This window comes from Microcaecilia unicolor, chromosome 4, assembly GCF_901765095.1.
Source record: "Microcaecilia unicolor chromosome 4, aMicUni1.1, whole genome shotgun sequence".
NCBI lineage: Eukaryota > Metazoa > Chordata > Amphibia > Gymnophiona > Siphonopidae > Microcaecilia > Microcaecilia unicolor.
In genome coordinates, this window is record NC_044034.1 from 94,195,469 (window position 1) to 94,216,023 (window position 20,555).

The window sequence follows — 20,555 nt, forward strand, 5'->3', positions numbered from 1 at the left end:
TTATTCTTTTGTAAGTATGAAGGTGTATTCTTTTGTAATCTGCATAAGAAACAACAAAACCTTTTCAATAAAAATTTATTGTAAAAAAAAAAAAAAAAAAAAGACAGCTTTTCAAGCTTTCATAAAAATATAAAATGACTCCATGTGCAATTTTTCGTCTAAGTTAGTGACAGTTATCAGACTCCTGTTACTCTCTTCCAATTCTGCTTACAACATGCTGTTTATTAAGATGTATTAATGTTTAATGTGTGTTGTTGACATTAGAAGTAGAATACTACTATGTTATAGTATAGCATAGCATATAGTATCCTAATTCTAATATTTTTCTACCACTTTAACTGTGGATTATCTATGCCTGGGTTATTCTTGCTGTACTTCACTGAGTGAATTTCTACAAAAAGGTCATAAATATATAAATAAATATAGAGAGATACACACACACACACATACCAGTGCCTTGCAAAGCATATATGTAATATGTATATGTAACAGATGGCCAGGCAGCTTGTGGATGCCCAGAGCAGTGCCACACAACTGGACAGGGGAGCAAAATATTTACTGTTAAGTTTTACCAGCTTGTAAATAGTATATAGTAAGCTTTATACTAAAATACCTGTGCATACTTTTTCCACAGTTTTCATACAGTGCCATCGCCATGAATAAACAAAGGTAAACAAAAGGTAATACCAACTTATTTTCTAACACAACACACTTCTCAACTTGCTTTCAGGAACATATGGTCCCTTCAATCAGGTCCAAATAAAAATAACAGTTTTCTTTTTATTATATCCAGACATATAAACAGAGAATTTTTTGGAAGGTGATTTTAGGTTAGCAACACATGATTAATAGTATTTTGGTCCATTTCAAGCTCATGCTTCTTTCATGATTAAACTCATGATGTTCTACATACAACGTCCTGTATTCTGAAAATAGAATTCAAAGTTCAAAGTCAGCTGATACACACCAGAATTTCTCCTTACCTGGAAATGACTGAGCAGAAAAGAGAACCCAGCCTAAGATACACACATGCATACATACATATACACACACACTAACACTGCAAGAATACAACTTAAGATGTGCACATCAGCAGAAGAGACTTCAAGAGACCATCTACATCACTTCTAGATTTTTCTTAGACAGATGCAAAGAAAAATTGTTTCCTTTGTGGGCTGTGGTACAACTTTGATCCTGGAGAGATACCAACACTGTACTTTAAAAAGCTTGCAAACCTGCAGATCAATGTGATTTTCACCTGTGTGCAGTTATGAGCGTCACTGTGGGACTGCAATGCTGGAAGAAGAACTAAACCATATTTTGATCTGCAGCACTAGGGATTAGAACAGAAGCTGATGGGCTGCGTACACACTGATAGTTCAATATTTTTCATGTTACTTGCTCAAGGATCAGTTTTATACCAAGTTGTTTAGAAAAACAGTTTTTCAAGTTAGAAATAATAAAACAAAGATTAAGTGTGGTATGAAACCTTTAATACAGTATTTGTCTTCACTAAAGAAGACCTCTAAATTTGCAGCTACTTCTGTTAAAAAGAAAGAGACTTACTCCGCACTGGATTCTGCCATAAATATTTGATCAAAAATCCTGAAAAAGAAAGAATGAGCAATGTTTAGACTGCAATATTTATATATCATCTATTGTAGTGTTTCACCTTCAAGTCAATTACCCCTAAGTCAAACAAATTTCAACCAAATACCCCCAAGCTCTTATCAGTAGAGAGTTTGAAATGGACACTCCAAAACCCGACATATTCTAATCACGAAATACAAAATAAAATCACAAAGGAATCCTATTTGGAAGGAATGGATCCAAAGAAGTTTAGCAGAGATTAGGTAGTAACACCAATCAATTTTTATTGAAAAGTTTTTGTTGTTTCTTATGCGGATTACAAAAGAGTGGAGGAGTGGCCTAGTGGTTAGGGTGGTGGACTTTGGTCCTGGGGAACTGAGGAACCGAGTTCGATTCCCGGCAAAGGCAGCTCCTTGTGACTCTGGGCAAGTCACTTAACCCTCCACTGCCTGCCACATTGAGCCTGCCATGAGTGGGAAAGCGCGGGGTACAAATGTAACTAAAAAAAAATTTAAAATAAAATTGGGAAAATAAACCAGAGCTGGGCAAGAATTCTATGGTCTATGCCCTGATCGTGGCTGAACAGATTTGGATGGGCTGCAGCAGAGCTTTCCAGAGGCTTTGACAACTTCAGAAATTTAGAACAAGGACAGTGCCTGGCAGACTTCTACTGTCTGTGGCTTGAAAATGACAAGGACAAATCAAGATCAGGTATACATATGAGGTATCACATCATACCATATGTAATAAGTTTATCTTGTTGGGCAGACTGGATGGAACGTACAGGTCTTTATCTGCTGTCACCTATTACATTACTATGTTACCTTTGTCGTCTGGTCATTTTATTTTCTAATTGTGTTGGTCTGAGATCTGGTTTCTGCTTTCTTCCATCTTGTCATTTTTTTTCATTTTTCTTCAGTTTTTTTTTTTTTGCCTCTCTGTCCAGATTTAATTCATAGTAACATAGTAGATGACGACAGAAAAAGACCTGCACGATCCATCCAGTCTGCCCAACAAGATAACTCATATGTGCTACTTTTTGTGTGTACCCTACTTTGATTTGTACCTGTGCTCTTCAGGGCACAGACCGTATAAGTCTGTCCAGCACTATCCCCGCCTCCCAACCACCATTCATTCTTAATATAGGATTGCTTGTGGCATTTTAAACATTGTAGACCCTAAGCAATCAGGTTTTTGACAAGATCATAACACTAAAACTTGTCATCCTGCTTTGATCAGTGACCGCAGGCAGATTCTAGATTAGAGAAAAAACTGCCTTCTTAAAGAAATTAGATTTAGAATGAGCATTTGAATTAATCAACCATTAAAGATATTCTAAATTCTTCTGATTTCACTGGTGTTACTGAACTGTTTGAAAATGGTTCTACCCTTAAAAAACACACACACACAACAACCACCTAGATCTTAGCAGGTATGGAGAAACTTCTAAAAACTGGGTCCCAAATTGTGGAGCTATACGGGGTACCCCTTTGTCTCCCATCTCATTCAATGTTTTTTTAGCTCTCTGGCCAAAGTAATATAACCCTAAGTGCCCTAATTTAATCTCTGCCGATGTACAGATTATCTTCTTGTATGACAATGAAAGATTAGACAAGGGGTTCTCAATCCAGTCCTCAGCACACATCTAGCCAATCAGGTTTTTCAGGATATCAACAATGAATACACATGAAAAATTTACATAGAAAGGAAATTTATCTCATTAATATTCGTGGGTATCCTGAAAAATTGGCAGGCTAAGTATGTCCCAAGGACTGGGTTAAGAACAGCCAGATTAGACAAATGATGAAATCTATGTTCTTCCATCTACATATGTTTCATTAGATTTGGGATTATTTTTCTTTAAAATGATCTTCCAAAAATAGTCAAGGCTATTATATCTTGTTTGGACTGTTGTAATATTCTTTATTTGGGTCTTCTTAAAAAATGATAGCAAGGCTTCAATTGCTTCATATTACTGCAGCTAAGAATCTTATGCAAAAACTTTCCTATTGTTAAAAATGCTTCATTGGCTCTTAGTGTCTGCAAAAATCAAGTTTAAGTTGCTCTGTCTTTCTTTGTATTTAAAACTTCAAACAAGATCCCATTCATCTCGATCTACTTATGTCATCAAAATTCAACTTCTCCCTGCTTCAAGCTTTAGGAAGCTTTTAATTCAGCAGATGTTGGTGGCAATTGCTTCAGAATTGTGTTAACTCTCAACCTCTTAAGATCAGAGGGCGATTATTGAAATTTTAGAAAATCTTTAAAAATGTGGCTGTAAGTTCTTTTTGTTAATTTTGAATTGTAATTCATTCATTTTTTTGAATTCTGTACATTAATTGTATTACTGTTATAAGTCAGCCTGAGCTACTAGTTAAGGCATCTATAAAAACTAATTATTAAAATAAAATATTTATAACATGATCATTATTAAGGATTTTAAAAATCCTGAGTTCTTCACAAAACAAGTTAACAGCATAAAAGCTATGAACTGTGTAATCACGCTTTCTTCTGAAAGAATTGACTTTGGAGCATATCAATTACTTGAAAAAAAGTCCACACTCACTGTTCACTAATGCATCAATACATCCATTTCTGAACTCTCACCCCCGTAATCTAACCTCACTCATACCTTTATCCACAGATATATGTATATCACACATAATGCCCTTCTAGCTTCCCGCTGTCTCCTTCCAATGTTTCAAAGCTTTGATCCATTGTTATATTCTGCATCAATACTTTGATTGTCTCGCATAACTCTTCACAATGTAATCCATAACCAAGTTGTAACAAATTGTACTTCCATCATTCATATCATATTGTAAGCCACACTGAGCCCGCAAAAAGGTGGGAAAATGTGGGATACAAATGCAATAAATAATAATAATAATAATGTTCCAAAAGCCCTTAAGGTAACTTGGTTTGGCACTTAACACAAAGATTCTCAACTCTAACATACAGAGCTGCAATTCACCAGCCATCCACAAGATGTTGCTATGGTATCACAAATGAAAACAGAAAAGTTTCATTTGCTCACCCCAGTTATCAGTAGCTAAAATAATCAGGCCAGACTCTTCAGCATCAGAGAATATGCTGTATTTTATGTATGCATTTATATGGTCTAGACTGATGTTATGTCTACACTGTTCCATTTCTATTTGTATTTTACATTTATAGAAATATAAATGGTGATTTCAGAATGCCACTACTTACAGATGTAGATGCCTCAGGATGCCTACATTCAAAGGGTGTACCAAAATTATATTTTATGTTTATATTTTGAAAAAATTTCCCCATTGAGTCTTTCACTTTCTCCAAGGCAGACAAATCTGCAGTGTGCTTGTTTCAGCTAGGGCTTGAAAGGAGTGATTGATGAAGGAATTGTGCATTATACTTTACAATTTTTAAGATGTGCCTATTGGGGTTTTGCTCCTTAATTTGGATGTACTTATATGTATAAGTATCTGGAATATAGATCTCATTCATATAATCAGTAATTCCAAGTACAGATTGCCTGCTCTTACACAGAGAAGATGCTAATTGCTGAGTTTTGTTTTTTTTTAGTATGTGGGTTTGTAAAACTGATTGTCCATGCTGTACAAGCGAGCAAGTACTGTCATTATATATTTTACAAAGGACTCTGTGTTCAGTTGAGCCTTCTGTGTAATAATGAGGGAATTTTGAACATCCCAGCTTAGATGTTCCAATTCCTACCTAAAAATCTTATGCAAAATGGGGATTCATATCTAAAGTTATCCGACGCAGTTTAGTCCCTTGGCTTTCACATATCTATTATAATTAAAGTAAATGCTAAGGATGGAATCACTTATTCGGGCAAAGAGTATTTAGCATATACAGTAGATCCAATCACAAACTGTTTCAAAAAGAGAGCAAGCTTCCCCTTGGCTTAAAGAAGAGCATCGGTGACACTCTAAATGGTGTTTTGATACAAAATGAGGAAATAGCGTGCAGAGCACAGCTCATGAAATTCTTTCCAACCTTTCCCTGTGCGTATCTGTTGCATACGCTAAACAGACACGCATGCATGTCTTTTCCATGTCAGTGTACATCTCTATTTTGCATTTGCACTTGTACATGTTTTCCATGTGTGTGTGAATGCATCTGTTTTACACTTTCATGCAGGTGTATCTCTGTTTTGTGTACAGTCGTTTTGGAAGTTCAAGTTGTGTGTGTGTTTTGGATATGAATGTGCACATGTATGCACGTATGCAGTGTTTGGCACGTGGACAGCCATGCCTGTGCATCTATTTTGCAAGCATGTGAATGTACATGTGTGCATGCCTCTTCTGCATGCCTAAATGTCTCTTGCATATGCATGTTTGTTTCTATGTATCTATTCTCTGTGAAATGTATGGGTGTGTGCACATGCCTGTGCATATGCGCCTTCAAGTCTATAATACAACACACATTCTGCTGCAAACAGTGGCGTTCCTAGGGGGGCTGACACCCGGGGTGGATCGCCGATGCGCCCCGCCCCCGGGTGCAGCGCGACCCTTCCTGGCGAAAGGACACCCCCCCCCCCGCGAAATAACCCCCCCCCCCGGGTGCACGCCGCTGGGAGGGTGCCGCGCGCGCCTGTCCTTCGTTCGTTCCATGCTCCCTCTGCCCCGGAACAATATACTGGAGACTAGGAAACTGGAACAAGCTAGACTGTTCATACCCAGACACTATCTGCTAGCACAGGGGTGGGCAACCTCAGTCCTCGAGGGCATTGTCAGGATTTCCCCAAAGAATATGCATGAGATCTGTTTGTATGCACTGCCTCCACTGTATACAAATAGATCTCATGCATATTCATTGGGAAAATCCTGAAAATCTGACTGGGTTGCAGCCCCTGAGGACTGAGATTGCCCACTCCTGTGCTAGCAGAATCCTTCACCTCAGAATATGGACAGCCTCTCACACATGGTACAAAATAGAGGACCAAAAAAACCTGCAGACAAAACCTGAAATGGATACCCTCAAGAAAGCCAGACTCTTTAAGCAGGGCAATATTGGTAAAAGAGAAGCAGAAATAATTTTCTCCTGTACTTTATAACATAAAAATAGAAAAAAATTTACATTTAACAAAGCAGGCACATCTCAGTCCTTACAAGTATTAAATAACAATTTTTTTCCTGTGTACCTTTGTTGACTGGGAATTGTAATTTTCTAATTAAGCTGGTATCCATCTCTTTACCATGAGTCAGTCTTCTCCTGAATTCGTTTCCAGGTTGATCATTCCATTTCTTCTCTCTCTGGTCTTCTACCTTTCCTTCTGTCTGGTACTGATCTTTCATTTTATTTTATCCCTCCCCCTCCACCCCACCACCTTTCTCTTCTCTGCGATTATATCCACCCATTTGATTTTACTCTCATTCTCTCACCTTCTAGTCCTTAGTCTCCTTTTCACAGATTTGTCTCATCTACCAACTGGTTTTTCCCTTCTCCATCATTCCCTCTCCAGCACTTCCTTCGCCCTTCTGAATCTCTCCATCCTCAGTCTCCTACTCCCTTCATCTTTCACCCACTTCTTTACTCCCCCATTCCTATCCCCTGTAGTCACCCTCTTAGCCCTCATGTACCCGCCACTGCCTCTCATTCTCTCATCAGACCCATTTCCATCCCTGTCTCTCCTTCCTTCCACTTTCCAGGCTCTGCTTCCATCTCTTACCCTACACCTTATGTCCTACTGTTTCTCTTTCACTATCTTTCTTAACCCCATTTCCACCCTCACAACCCTTTAGAGACCCATCTCCTTCATCGCATACTTGTAACCATAAAATTATCTGGCTACCAATGTTTTTAGTAGGTTGCCAAATGGCCACAAGGTTTCAGAGTTGCAGCCTTTTAGTTTATCTCTTCTCTTTCCATCTGCCATGCAGACTTCCCCCTCTCTATTTTTTCTCTACCGCCCCATTTGCCATGCAGGACCCTCTCTCTCCCCCTCCCCCTTCTGCCATGCAGGACCCCCCTCTCTCAGCCATCCAGAATCTCTTATCTCTCTCTCTCATGCCCCCATCCAACATCACTCCATTGTCTCTCTCACCATCCATCACTTCTCTCTCTTCCCCATCACATCGCTCTTCTGTCTCATCTCCCAGCATCCAGCTTTACTTTGTCTTTTTCTCCAACTCCTCTCTATCCAGCTTTGCCTGTCTCTCCCCCAATACTCCTGTCTCTCTCTTTTGTTTTTCCGTTCATCATGCAACATCATCCTATCACTCTTATCCCCACCCCACCATTGGCCCTGGCCCCATCCAAGACTCTCTCTCTTTCCCTCCATCTGCCAAGCAGGATTCCCAGACCCCCCCCCCCCCCCCCCAGTCATTCAACATCATCCCTTTGTCTCTTTCACCCCTTCACCATCCAACATCACCTCTATCTCTCTCTCTCTTTCCATTTCCCTTGCCCTTTTGTTTCTCATACCTCAGCATACAGTTTTACCCTCTTTCTCTCCTTCTCCCCTTTGCCTGTCTTTCCCCCAGTGCTGCTGTCTCTCTCGTTTTCTTTCCTGTTCATCATGCATCATCCCATCTCTGTTCCCCTCACCCCTCCATTGGGCCTATCTCTTTTGCTCTCTCTCTTTCCGTCCCTCCTGGTCAATCACTGACATTTCCTCTTCAAGTCCTCAAAGTCCTGGAACAACCGTGAGCTTAGCTTCCCTTCCCCTCACTTATTGGTTCGTGCCGCTTACTGCCTCCCCGACTTGGCTGTGAACTTCGAAGTAAGTAACAAAAGACTAGAAAGTCACGTGTGGGGTCATAGCTCTATGTGCACCGCTGCCGGTTTCCCTCCTCTGCCCTTCCATGATGTAACCAACTGTTTCGAGCAGGGTGGAGGACTGGGAAACCGGCAGCGGTGCACATAGAGCTATGACCCCACATGTAGCTTTCTTTTGTTACTTACTTTGAAGTTCACAGCCAAGTCAGGGAGGCAGTAAGCGGCACGAACCAATGTGAGGGGCACTGAGGCCGAGAGGCTCCGCATCCCAGTGTCGTCGAGTCGAGCTGCTCAGGCAGTCCAGTCCACACTCTCTGGTGCCTGCCAAACAGAACACTGTGCCGACCTAAACTGTGTGAGCGCGAGGGGGGACGACCCCTGGGGCTGAGGAGGCGGAACGACGTCGACAGTGGCTAAGCCAAGCGTTGTGTGACTGAGATGAGGGCCTCAGCAGCTCTGTGATGTTCCCTTTTCCGGTGGACGGCGCTCACGGCGGACCGGCCGGCCGATATGCTAGAGCAGTAGCAGGCAGGCACCATCACTCACTCTAAGCGTCAGTCGGCGCAGGGCAAGCTCGGAGTCAGCTGTTGCATCGGACTCCGCGTGGGAACCGGGAAGGCAGGAGCAGCAGCGCATAGGCGCCATTCATTTTTAGAAATCCAGTTGGGGGAGCAACTGCTCCCCCTGCGCCCCACCTAGCTACGCTTCTGGTTACTTCATTATAAATGTAAAACTGATACTGACACATTTACATGTGCACTTTCTTATTCTGTCTTGTTATCTTCAATAACTACTATAATTTGTCATCATTAGCATGTTTTAAATCTTTTATCATCTCCCCCTAAACTACCGATTGCAGCCCTAGGGAAGAATAAAACTATTGGTGACTTTTTAACTTAGAAGAAACTAAGACGCTGAATCAACGGGGCTTCCACAAAGGCTGTGGTAATTGCCACTGGTGTACCTCTACTATTGAGGGTTTTGAATGGGAGTTTCCTAATACAAAATGTTGTTTGTTTGCAAAAAACGTTTCTAATTCTTCTTATATTATTTATACTATTGTATGACCCTGTTCAGAAGTATATAAGGAGAACAACTAGATCTGTGAAAATCTGTCTTAAAGAACATAAATCTCATATTAGGAATGAGAAGCTTAAAGCTCCTCTCATATCTCATTGGCTACAAGAAAAAAAATTCAATTGAAGATATTATATGGTGTGTTATTGATTCTCTTATTAATGGGTGGAAGGGTGTAAATTATGAACACAGATTTAACTATACAGAACAGCGCTGGATATTTGAACTTTCTACTATGTCTCCTGAGGGGTTGAATTAGGAACTTGATTGGATGTTGCTTGTTTGAATCTGATTGGTGGAGATTTCTTTATATATCAGAAAATGGCCCTGAATACAAGAACAGGATCACCCTCTACACACCTTCAAGGACACTAAGGTCCCCCCAAGGAGTATCTCTAACTGTACCCTCTCCAAAAGACATTACATGATGTGACACCCGCAAGCAAGACTTCTCCAGAGTAGCCTCCACACTCTGGAAAAGACTCCCTGAAAGGCTCCGCTTAACACAAGACTATCTCTACTTCAGGATGCAGATGAAAGCTTGGCTCTTCAACCAGGCCTTTAACGGAAGAAGTAACTAACTTGTTAGTCTCACACACACAAGGAGTGACACGGGTTGCATGTACTGCAGCAGGACATGTTTATCCACTCCTAATCTAGCGGAGATCACCTTTCTGACCTCATGTGCAACTCTCCTTAAATTAGTCCCCTTATTTTCTAACTCCTCTTACTCTCTTATATATCTATATGTTCCATCTTTGCTTATACACTACGCTGTCTATTAAAATGTTTTATTACGTATTGTGTTGACGTAAGTAGTATGCTATGCCATACTTTGTCTTATTTGAATACTAGTAAAAAAGGCCCGTTTCTGACACAAATGAAACGGGCGCTAGCAAGGTTTTCCTTGGAGTGTGTATGTTTGGGAGAGTGTATGTGAGAGTGACTGTTTGAGAGTCAGAGTGAAAGTGTGAGTGTGTGAGAGAGAGAGTGAGTCTGGGTGTGAGTGTGTTTGTGAGAGAGTGTGTGTGTGAGAATGAGAGTGTGTGCAAGTGTGTATGTGAGACACAGTGTGAGAGAGAGTGTGTGTGTGTGGGCGAGAGAGAGAGTGTGTGTGAGACACAGATTCTCTGTGAGAGTGAGTGTATGAGACCAAGCGAGTGTGTGAGTGACTGTGTGGCACATAGAGAGTGAATGTGATACAGTGTGAGACAGAGTGTGTGAGAGGGAGAGTCAGAAAGACATTGTATATGAGAGAGAGAGTGTGAGCCGTGCCCTCCCTATCCATGGCCATCTGTCCCCTGCCCCCTCCATTCATCCTTTTCCAGCAATTCCCCTATCTCCCTGAGCCCTGCCCTCCCAATCCATGGCCATCCATGTTTCTCTGTCACCTGCCCCCTCCATTCATCCCTATCCAGCATTTCCCCTCTCTGCCTGAGGCCTGCCCTGCAATCCATATCCATCCATGCCCATCTGTCCCCTCCATTCATCCCTATCCAGCAATTCCCCTCTCCCTGAGTCCTGCCCTTCCAATCCATGTCCATCCATGCTCCTCTGTCACCTGGCCCCTCCATTTTTCCCTATCCAGCATTTCCCCTCTCTGCCTGAGGCCTGTCCTGCAATCCATATCCATCCATGCCCATCTGTCCCCTCCATTCATCCCTATCCAGCAATTCCCCTCTCCCTGAGTCCTGCCCTTCCAATCCATGTCCATCCATGCTCCTCTGTCACCTGGCCCCTCCATTTTTCCCTATCCAGCATTTCCACTCTCTGCCTGAGGCCTGTCCTGCAATCCATATCCATCCATGCCCATCTGTCCCCTCCATTCATCCCTATCCAGCAATTCCCCTCTCCCTGAGTCCTGCCCTTCCAATCCATGTCCATCCATGCTCCTCTGTCACCTGGCCCCTCCATTTTTCCCTATCCAGCATTTCCCCTCTCTGCCTGAGGCCTGTCCTGCAATCCATATCCATCCATGCCCATCTGTCCCCTCCATTCATCCCTATCCAGCAATTCCCCTCTCCCTGAGTCCTGCCCTTCCAATCCATGTCCATCCATGCTCCTCTGTCACCTGGCCCCTCCATTTTTCCCTATCCAGCATTTCCCCTCTCTGCCTGAGGCCTGTCCTGCAATCCATATCCATCCATGCCCATCTGTCCCCTCCATTCATCCCTATCCAGCAATTCCCCTCTCCCTGAGTCCTGCCCTTCCAATCCATGTCCATCCATGCTCCTCTGTCACCTGGCCCCTCCATTTTTCCCTATCCAGCATTTCCCCTCTCTGCCTGAGGCCTGTCCTGCAATCCATATCCATCCATGCCCATCTGTCCCCTCCATTCATCCCTATCCAGCAATTCCCCTCTCCCTGAGTCCTGCCCTTCCAATCCATGTCCATCCATGCTCCTCTGTCACCTGGCCCCTCCATTTTTCCCTATCCAGCATTTCCCCTCTCTGCCTGAGGCCTGTCCTGCAATCCATATCCATCCATGCCCATCTGTCCCCTCCATTCATCCCTATCCAGCAATTCCCCTCTCCCTGAGTCCTGCCCTTCCAATCCATGTCCATCCATGCTCCTCTGTCACCTGGCCCCTCCATTTTTCCCTTTCCAGCAATTTCCCTCTCTCCCTGAGCTCTGCCCTCCCAATCTATGCCCATCCATGCTCCTCTGTCCCCTGCCCCCTCCATTCTTCCTTTTCATGTAATTCCCCTCTCTTCCTTCCATGACCCCTCCTCGCATCCATGCTCCTCTCTGTCCCATGTCCCAGCCTGGCCCGCCCTCTTCTTCCCCCCCCCCTCCTCTTCGCATCCATGCTGTCGTTTTTCCCCTGCCCTCCTGCTCCCAGTGTTCAACTTTGCTGCCCACCCTCTTCTATCCCCCCAACATCCCTTTTCTTTTTTTTTTTTTTTTTTTATTTACCTCCGTGGTGGCGGTTCCGGCAGCGCAGCGTCAGGGAAGGAGGCGGCGCTCCCGACGTCTAGCCTTCCCTTCGCTGTGTTCCGCCTTCTTCTGACGTCATCATTGACGTCAGAAGAAGGCGGAACACAGCGAAGGGAAGGCTAGACGTCGGGAGCGCCGCCTCCTTCCCTGACGCTGCGCTGCTGGAACCGCCACCACAGAGGTAAATGTAATATAGTAAAACGCACCGTGCGTGGGTGCGATCCGTTTGTTTTTTTTTCTGCCCTCGCGATCCGTGTGTTTTCCCCGCCCTCGACGTCATGACGTTTGACGCGAGGGCGGGGCAGAGACGGCTGGGTGGCTTCACACCACGAACGCCACGAACTCCACGAACGCCACGAACCCTTCAGGGAGTGTTTTTTAGTGACTTCAGAACGTTGTCCTCATTAGAACGTTCACGGTGCGTTTTATTATATTAGATTTTACTACTGTAACTGTCTATTGCTTATGTTTGATTTATTTCTACTGTACACCACCTTGAGTGAATTCTTTCAAAAAGGAAGTAAATAAATCTTAATAAATATATGACACCAAATGCTGCCACCATTTTGAGCTAGTTACACAGATGGGAGAGAGAAATGTGTCAAAAAGTGTCTTGGAAAAGTAGTAATTATAAAGATGATAATTTATTTTATCTGCTCCTGATCTGCAGCTCATGCTTCCCTGACACAGCTAGAAGTGAAACATGAAACTATGTCAAAAGCTCTTCTGGGCTTGACCTGCACAAGACTAGCTAATCTAAGTCTCAGAGATTTTATATAAAATATATGATAAATTGAGAAAAATTGAATTTAAAGAGTTATGAATACATAGGACAATTAAAAAAGTTATCTTCATATTTAAAAAATTTGGACCAATGAGGACTGGAGGCATAACCTTATTTATGCCATTATTTTAAGCTAGTCTAGTTTGAAGTCTGTGCTTACTTTTTAATGATCCTTTAAAACCTGCATTCAGAGTTACCTTACTGCAGTGACTGTACCATAAAAATCTAGTCAGGAAGTACGCTGGACATATCCCTACAAAAGCTATTCACAATGCAAAAATCCTATCACCACCATATCTAATTCCTACACCTGGTTTTGATCGGAGCTGCTCCGTTTTAAATCGGTGGTTTTCAACCCAGTTTTCAGGGACCACCTGGTGAGTTGATTTTTCAGGATATCCACAATGAATATACATAAAAGATACTTGCATGCACTGCCTTCTTAGTACACAAATCTCTTATGCATATTCATTGTGGATATCCTGAAAACCTGACTGGACAGGACTTGGTTGAAAACCACTATTCTAAATGACCTGCAGGTAATTTAAGTATTTTCTTAAGCCAACTAACACAGTTACAGTAGTCTACATAAAAAGTGACCAAAGAGGCTCAGCATCAGGTGAAGCTATTTAACCATTCTTTTTTTTGTTTCAATAATTTTTATTGTTAAACAACAGAATAAACATTACTTCCTTAATTCACAGTAGACATTTGACTATTTCTTCTTTGATACACAATTCTATACTTCTCTCACTTTACACCTTCTCTTTTGTCCATCAACTGTAAATCTATAATTGAACATTGACAAACTTTAATTTTTCATTTCCCCCCCCCCCACCCCTACCCCTCCCCCCCCCACCCCCCCATCAAGCGCCTATTACTAACTCACTTGGGTCATTGCTCTAATATGTGTCCAGAGTTCATCTTGCCTGTTATAAATTCCCAACCGTTTATCAGTTAATTTCTCCATCTCCTCAATTAGAGAAAGTTTTAGAGTCCAGTCTTCCTCTGTTGGTGCCGCTTGCTGTTTCCACAACCGAGCAATGACACTCTTTGCAGCTGTCAAGCACATCCTCTTCAAACGTCTTTGCCATTTGACTCCTCGTCTGTTCCCCAGGCCCAGCAGGCACCATTGAGGCTCACACAAAAAGTTTTTGCCTGTATGGGCAGTTATCTTTGCCGTTATAGATTGCCAATACATTTGTAATTTCCCACAGGACCACCAGATATGCAAGAAAGTTCCCACATCTGTTGAACATCTCCAACAATACTGGGAGGCCCCTGGAAACATCATATGTAGTCTATATGGGGTAAAATACCATCTCGAGAGTACCTTGAAGGCATTTTCTTTCAATAACACGCATGTTGATGCTTTATTGACCTCCGAGATAATGGCCTTCCATTCATGAACTGTCAATTCCTTTTCCAAATCTCTTTCCCATTTAATCATATATAGACATTTTTCAAAACTCCCTCCCCTTATAAATTTATATAACCGGGATATAACTCCCTTCATTGTTCCCAGTGAGCCCCACATGTTTTCTAAGACTTCATAGTCCTCTGGATCGTTTCTCAACCATCCTTGTGTGTAAATGTAATGTTGAACCTGTAAGTAGAAGAATCTGTCCCTGTCCATAACCCCATGGTCTTCCTTGAGTTCTGTGAACAATCTCATTTTCCCATCTTCCAATAAATCTCGAAACCTCAATATGCCCCTCTCAGCCCACCTCTTTGCTACCGGATTTCCCAACCCCACTCTAAAAGTAGGTTCCCCTTGAATATACGCGTATGTAGATGTTTTTCTAGTTTTCCAGAAGCGTGTCCTAAGGGAACCCCATAGTGCCAACAAGTGCCCAACAAACGGATTGGTAGTAAGCCTGCCAATAGTAGGATAAGCAGAAGATGCCCATATTACTGACTGCAGGCTGTGCTGCTGCACCATCTCCTGATCCATGTGTGCCACCACCGACCATTTCTCCTGACCCCACAGGGATATAAGTTTCATTTGTGCTGCCCAGTAATACCATTCGAGGTTAGGAACCCCTCTCCCACCCAACTCTGTCGAACGCCAGAGCAGCTTCCTGCTAAGCCTGGGGGCCTTGCCTCCCCAAACAAACTTCACTATAGCCTGTTGTAGGGTTCTCAGTTCCCTCCCAGGGATTGCTACCGGTAATGTTTGAAACAAGAACAAAAGTCTGGGCAATACGTTCATCCTAATCGATGCTATCCTGCCCCACCATGACAGCTATTTAACCATTCTTAAGTCCTTTTCACTACCTCACTCACTGATATGCATGAATTACGAATCTAAAATTAAGCCAAAACATTTGATCTCTGTAATTAGATGAAACTCTAGTACTCCCTCTCTAAGGAGCAAGAGGTGGGAGATAGGGAACATCCTTCTTCCCATAGATACTTTTCTAACCAAAGTTCTAGTCTTCCATTGTCTGCCAATACTTTACAAAATGATCACAAGCAAATTTCACATTGGCTAGATCTGAATGTTATCCCCATGTAAATATAGCTCTTGACAATTCGATCCAAAATCCTAGAATTCAATGATATGAGAGACATGTTAAACCCTTGGGTCTTCACTCCCACTGCCTGAGGGCCACCAATAGTTCAGCTTTTCAGGGTCTCTCTAATAAACATGCATTAAGGTGATTTGAATGTCTGCTACTTCCAATGTTTGCAAACCTCTTTCATACATATCTTAGAAACAAGACCAATTGATGGCCCTTAAAAGATCTATTGTTCTCTATCACATAAGTATGCTCTTGATTTCAACCTTAAAATTAAGGAAAATGGATATAAAATTCTATAAAGATCTACCTAACACCTGACAGACTTAGGAAATACTACCCCCAGAGCACAGATGTGTGCTGGCAGAATTGTGTCGAGCAGGGTACTTTCTATCATATATAGTGGAAATGTCCCATAATACTAGGATATTGGTCCATAATGTAACATGAAATACAACATAGCTGGGTAACAAATACTATCGTGCCCCGAGTTATTTTTGCTAGGCCCATTAAAATAATAGGACCATGAAAAGCATTTCAGAAACCTCTTTGTAGCACCAAGGTGTGACATTGTTATAGCTTGGAAACTCTCCCATGCTCCTTATTGGGTAGATTTAAGTGGAGATAGATGTTAATTTTTCCATTAATTGCACGATGAACAAAGATATTACATAGAGTGAGTGAGTGAAGACACCAGCTCCAAACAAGTTACACATTGGATCAAATATGACTTGAATGCTCATAGTAGGGGGAACAAAAAGCTTTTAGTTTCACATGCCATCTACTATAGATATATAAAAAAAACTATAAATAGGACAGGGTGTGCAACACTGTAAGCTCTCTGGGAACACAGAAATACCTGAATGTGACTTACCTTAAAACTACCATTGGAAAGGTGTAAGCTAAATACTATATGTCTGTCCTAATTAGATTGTAAACTCTGTCGAGTAGGGACTGTCTCTTCATGTTCAAGTGTACAGCGCTGCGTACGTCTAGTAGCGCTTTAGAAATGTAGTAGTAGTAGTAGTAAAAAAAAATAAAATACTTGTAAAATAAATAATAGTTTGCTACAAAGTGGTGTGTGACTAAGCAAAAATGCTTGAAATTGGTAATAGGCAGTAATGGATATGACGTATTAGTAAAGAGGGAGTGAGGAAGGAGAGACAAAGAAGGGGAAAGGCTCAAGTTAAGTTATATAGAAAGGACATAATGCTATAAGAAGCTGAATTATATATATGTTAGTAAAGGAAGTGCTAATTTGCCCGGATAGAGTTGATTTATAAGTAAACAGGAGACTGGGGGAGGGAAGTTATTTGTTGTAGGTTATTGGCAGACACTAACCTCCACATTCTATAAATGTTACCCAGTTTTGCGTGTGATCCTGAGATCCATAAACAAATTAGTAAATGAGACATTAAACAACTGGCTGTTACCAATTACCAATGTTAATTGGCATTAATTTGGATTTGCATGCAGATCTGGCTGTGCCCAAATAATCTGTACCCAAATCTTCTCACATACAACCCAAAAGGGGGCATGGCCATGGGAGGGACATGGGGGGGTTAGGAACACTCCAATGAATTACACGCAGCTTTAAAGAATTTGGGGGTTGTGCACTCAAGTAGCCTGCCAAGATTTACACTAGGTTTCAGCTTGCATTCGTACCCAAAGCTGGGTGTAAGAATCCCCACTAGGTGCATTTCTAAAAAGGCACTCATCCCAGAGCATCCTTTATAGAAGAGCACTGAGTGTTGATTTTTCCTGGAACCTATTTTTCTGTAGATGAATATCACAACAAAAGGATTTTATTGAAGATACCGTGTATGAACAAATCGCCTGACACAGGCCGTGTTTCGCCCACCTAGGGCTGTGTCAGGGGCTACAATGAACAGATATATAATAATCATCATAGATCATAATAAATAAAATATAACACACATACGAGCATAATATATCAAATATATAAATTGACAAAAAACAAATAATAAAATATGGAATATTACTAAGTATACATAAAGAGTATACTAGAATAATTACATGAATAAGCAGAAGAGGTGTATAAGTTTATATTTTTTAATTTTAATTCAATTCATTTTTTTTAATTTTTATTCTTTACCGAACATAGTCCCATCATCAGTATAATTTACATATCCTGTTGTCACGTCTGTGGCCGTGACAACCCTCAGACTTACCCTGTTTCTGGGAGTCAGTGTCTGTGCTGGCTTCTGCTTGTCTCTGTGTCTGTCTTAGTTTCTCTCTGGCTCTGTGTGCTGATTGCCCTACTGAACCTCACCTGTGTGGGCTATGCCTCTTCCAAGATGGCTGCCGCCGACTCCTCTATGCCAGTATCCAAGATGGCTCCCGCTGGGCTGAATTCTCTGTGTGTCAAGCCACTGTTTGGATGCAAGGTGATTGCTGCAGCTGTGCCTCTGGTGTGGAAGGGCTTTATTAATCACTTAGAGACTACAGCCCTTGCATTTCATCTAAGGGTCCTGGTGTATAGAGTGCTCTGTACACGGTTTCAGTGTTTGCTCTGTGTGAGTTTCTATGTTTGTCTAGCTAGCTTAGGCACCGTGTGGCTTGTTAGCCTGTGTATAGCTTTGTTAGTTCTCTGTGTTCGTTCCTAGTGTTAGCCAGCTTAGGCACCGTGTGGCTTGTTAGCCTGTGTATAGCTTTGCTAGTTCTCTGTGTTCGTTCCTAGTGTTAGACTAGCCAGCTTAGGCACCGTGTGGCTTGTTAGCCTGTGTATAGCTTTGCTAGTTCTCTGTGTTTGTTCCTAGTGTTTGACTAGTTAGCTTAGGCACCGTTTGGCTTGTTAGCCTGTGTATAGCTTTGCTAGTTCTGTGTTTGTTCCTAGTGTTTGACTAGTTAGCTTAGGCACAGTTTGGCTTGTTAGCCTGTGTATAGCTTTGCTAGTTCTGTGTTTGTTCCTAGTGTTTGACTAGTTAGCTTAGGCACCGTGTGGCTTGTTAGCCTGTGTATAGCTTTGCTAGTTCTCTGTGTTTGTTCCTAGTGTTAGACTAGCCAGCTTAGGCACCGTGTGGCTTGTTAGCCTGTGTATAGCTTTGCTAGTTCTCTGTGTTTGTTCCTAGTGTTAGACTAGCCAGCTTAGGCACCGTGTGGCTTGTTAGCCTGTGTATAGCTTTGCTAGTTCTCTGTGTTTGCTCCTAGTGTTAGACTAGCTAGCTTAGGCACAGTTTGGCTTGTTAGCCTGTGTATAGCTTTGCTAGTTCTCTGTGTTTGTTCCTAGTGTTTGACTAGCTAGCTTAGGCACAGTTTGGCTTGTTAGCCTGTGTATAGCTTTGCTAGTTCTCTGTGTTTGTTCCTAGTGTTTGACTAGCTAGCTTAGGCACAGTTTGGCTTGTTAGCCTGTGTATAGCTTTGCTAGTTCTCTGTGTTTGTTCCTAGTGTTTGACTAGCTAGCTTAGGCACAGTTTGGCTTGTTAGCCTGTGTATAGCTTTGCTAGTTCTCTGTGTTTGTTCCTAGTGTTTGACTAGCTAGCTTAGGCACCGTTTGGCTTGTTAGCCTGTGTATAGCTTTGCTAGTTCTCTGTGTTTGTTCCTAGTGTTTGACTAGCTAGCTTAGGCACCGTTTGGCTTGTTAGCCTGTGTATAGATTTGCTAGTTCTCTGTGTTTGTTCCTAGTGTTTGACTAGCTAGCTTAGGCACCGTTTGGCTTGTTAGCCTGTGTATAGATTTGCTAGTTCTCTGTGTTTGTTTCCAGTGCATGACTTGTTAGCTTGGGCACAGCTTTGTTGTTAGCTGGTGTATAGCTTTACAAGTCTCCTGAGTTTGCTCTGTGTTTGTTTCAAGTGCATGACTTGTTAGCTTGGGCACAGCTTTGTTGTTAGCTGGTGTATAGCTTTACTAAGTCTCCTGAGTTTGCTCTGTGTATGTTTCTTGTGTATGACTGGTTTGCCTGGGTATAGCGTTCCTATTAGCCTGGGTACAGTTTACTAGTCATTGTGTTTAAACCTGCCGACTGCCAGAACCCGGACAGTCCCTGCCTGTCTGCCTTGCCTTCGCCTAGGTGCCAGGGGGCACTCCTGGATCTTCATTCCTGCTGTTCCTGCTTGCAAGTTCCAGTTCCGGGTTTTCCTGTAAGTCCTACCAGCTGCCAGAACCTGAGGGCTCAACCCTCGGGGAAAGGTGGTCAAGCGTAGGTGAAGCCTAGCTCCAGGGTGTTCCAGTCCAGCGGGTTCCGGTCGCGTGGGTTCCGCTCCAGTGTGTTCCAGTCCAGCGGGTTTCACCCCTGTATGTTCCAGTCCAGTGGGGCCACTCCAGTGTGTTCCAGTCCAGCGGGCCCCACTCCAGTGTGCACCCGTCCGGTGCGTTCCAGTTCCGTGTATTCCTGTGTGGAACCCCAGTCCGGGGTTCCGGTTCAGTTTTGTCTCATCTCGACCTTGGAGGTGATCTTGCCTGCCACTGCCGCTCCACGGTAATGGCCCATGGGCTCACGAACCCAGTGCTCCCGGGGAAGAAGCCTGACAGTGTGCCAAGGTCCTCGAGCACGCGACACCTGTGTTACATCAGATCACATTCATTGTTTTTCATTCAGTATTTTCTTCACCGGATTTATTAATCGATCCTTGCTTATAAATTTCATTTGATTTATAGCTATTTCCCCTATTTTTTAGTCTCTGGCGTTCTTTAATTTAATTTGCCGCTTTTTGGAACTTTGACCCGGAAATGATGCATATAAACATCACAGGACACTTGCAATAATTTTTCCAGCTTCAATAATGGTGTGTCCATTTGTGTATGCTAGAGACCACAGTAAGTATATTTTTATTTTGAGAAACATTTTATGTATGTGCATCATTGCACTATTGGCATTTACTTGTTTTCATACATACTCACTCGAAGCAGTATTGCACTTTTGTTTTTAATCTTCAGACTGCAGCAGTTTTGCTTTTTAGAGA

General features: G+C 42.5%; 1 protein-coding gene across 3 annotated transcripts in view; it reads right to left on the reverse strand.

The window, feature by feature from the left end:
* RB1 (RB transcriptional corepressor 1) overlaps positions 1–20,555 on the reverse strand; it is a 462,098-nt gene that overhangs the window by 393,528 nt on the left and 48,015 nt on the right. For all 3 annotated transcript variants that reach the window (XM_030200484.1, XM_030200483.1, XM_030200482.1), the window contains exon 5: positions 1,567–1,605. In XM_030200484.1, coding sequence (XP_030056344.1) covers positions 1,567–1,605 — 39 coding nt within the window. The remainder of the gene's footprint in view (positions 1–1,566; positions 1,606–20,555) is intronic.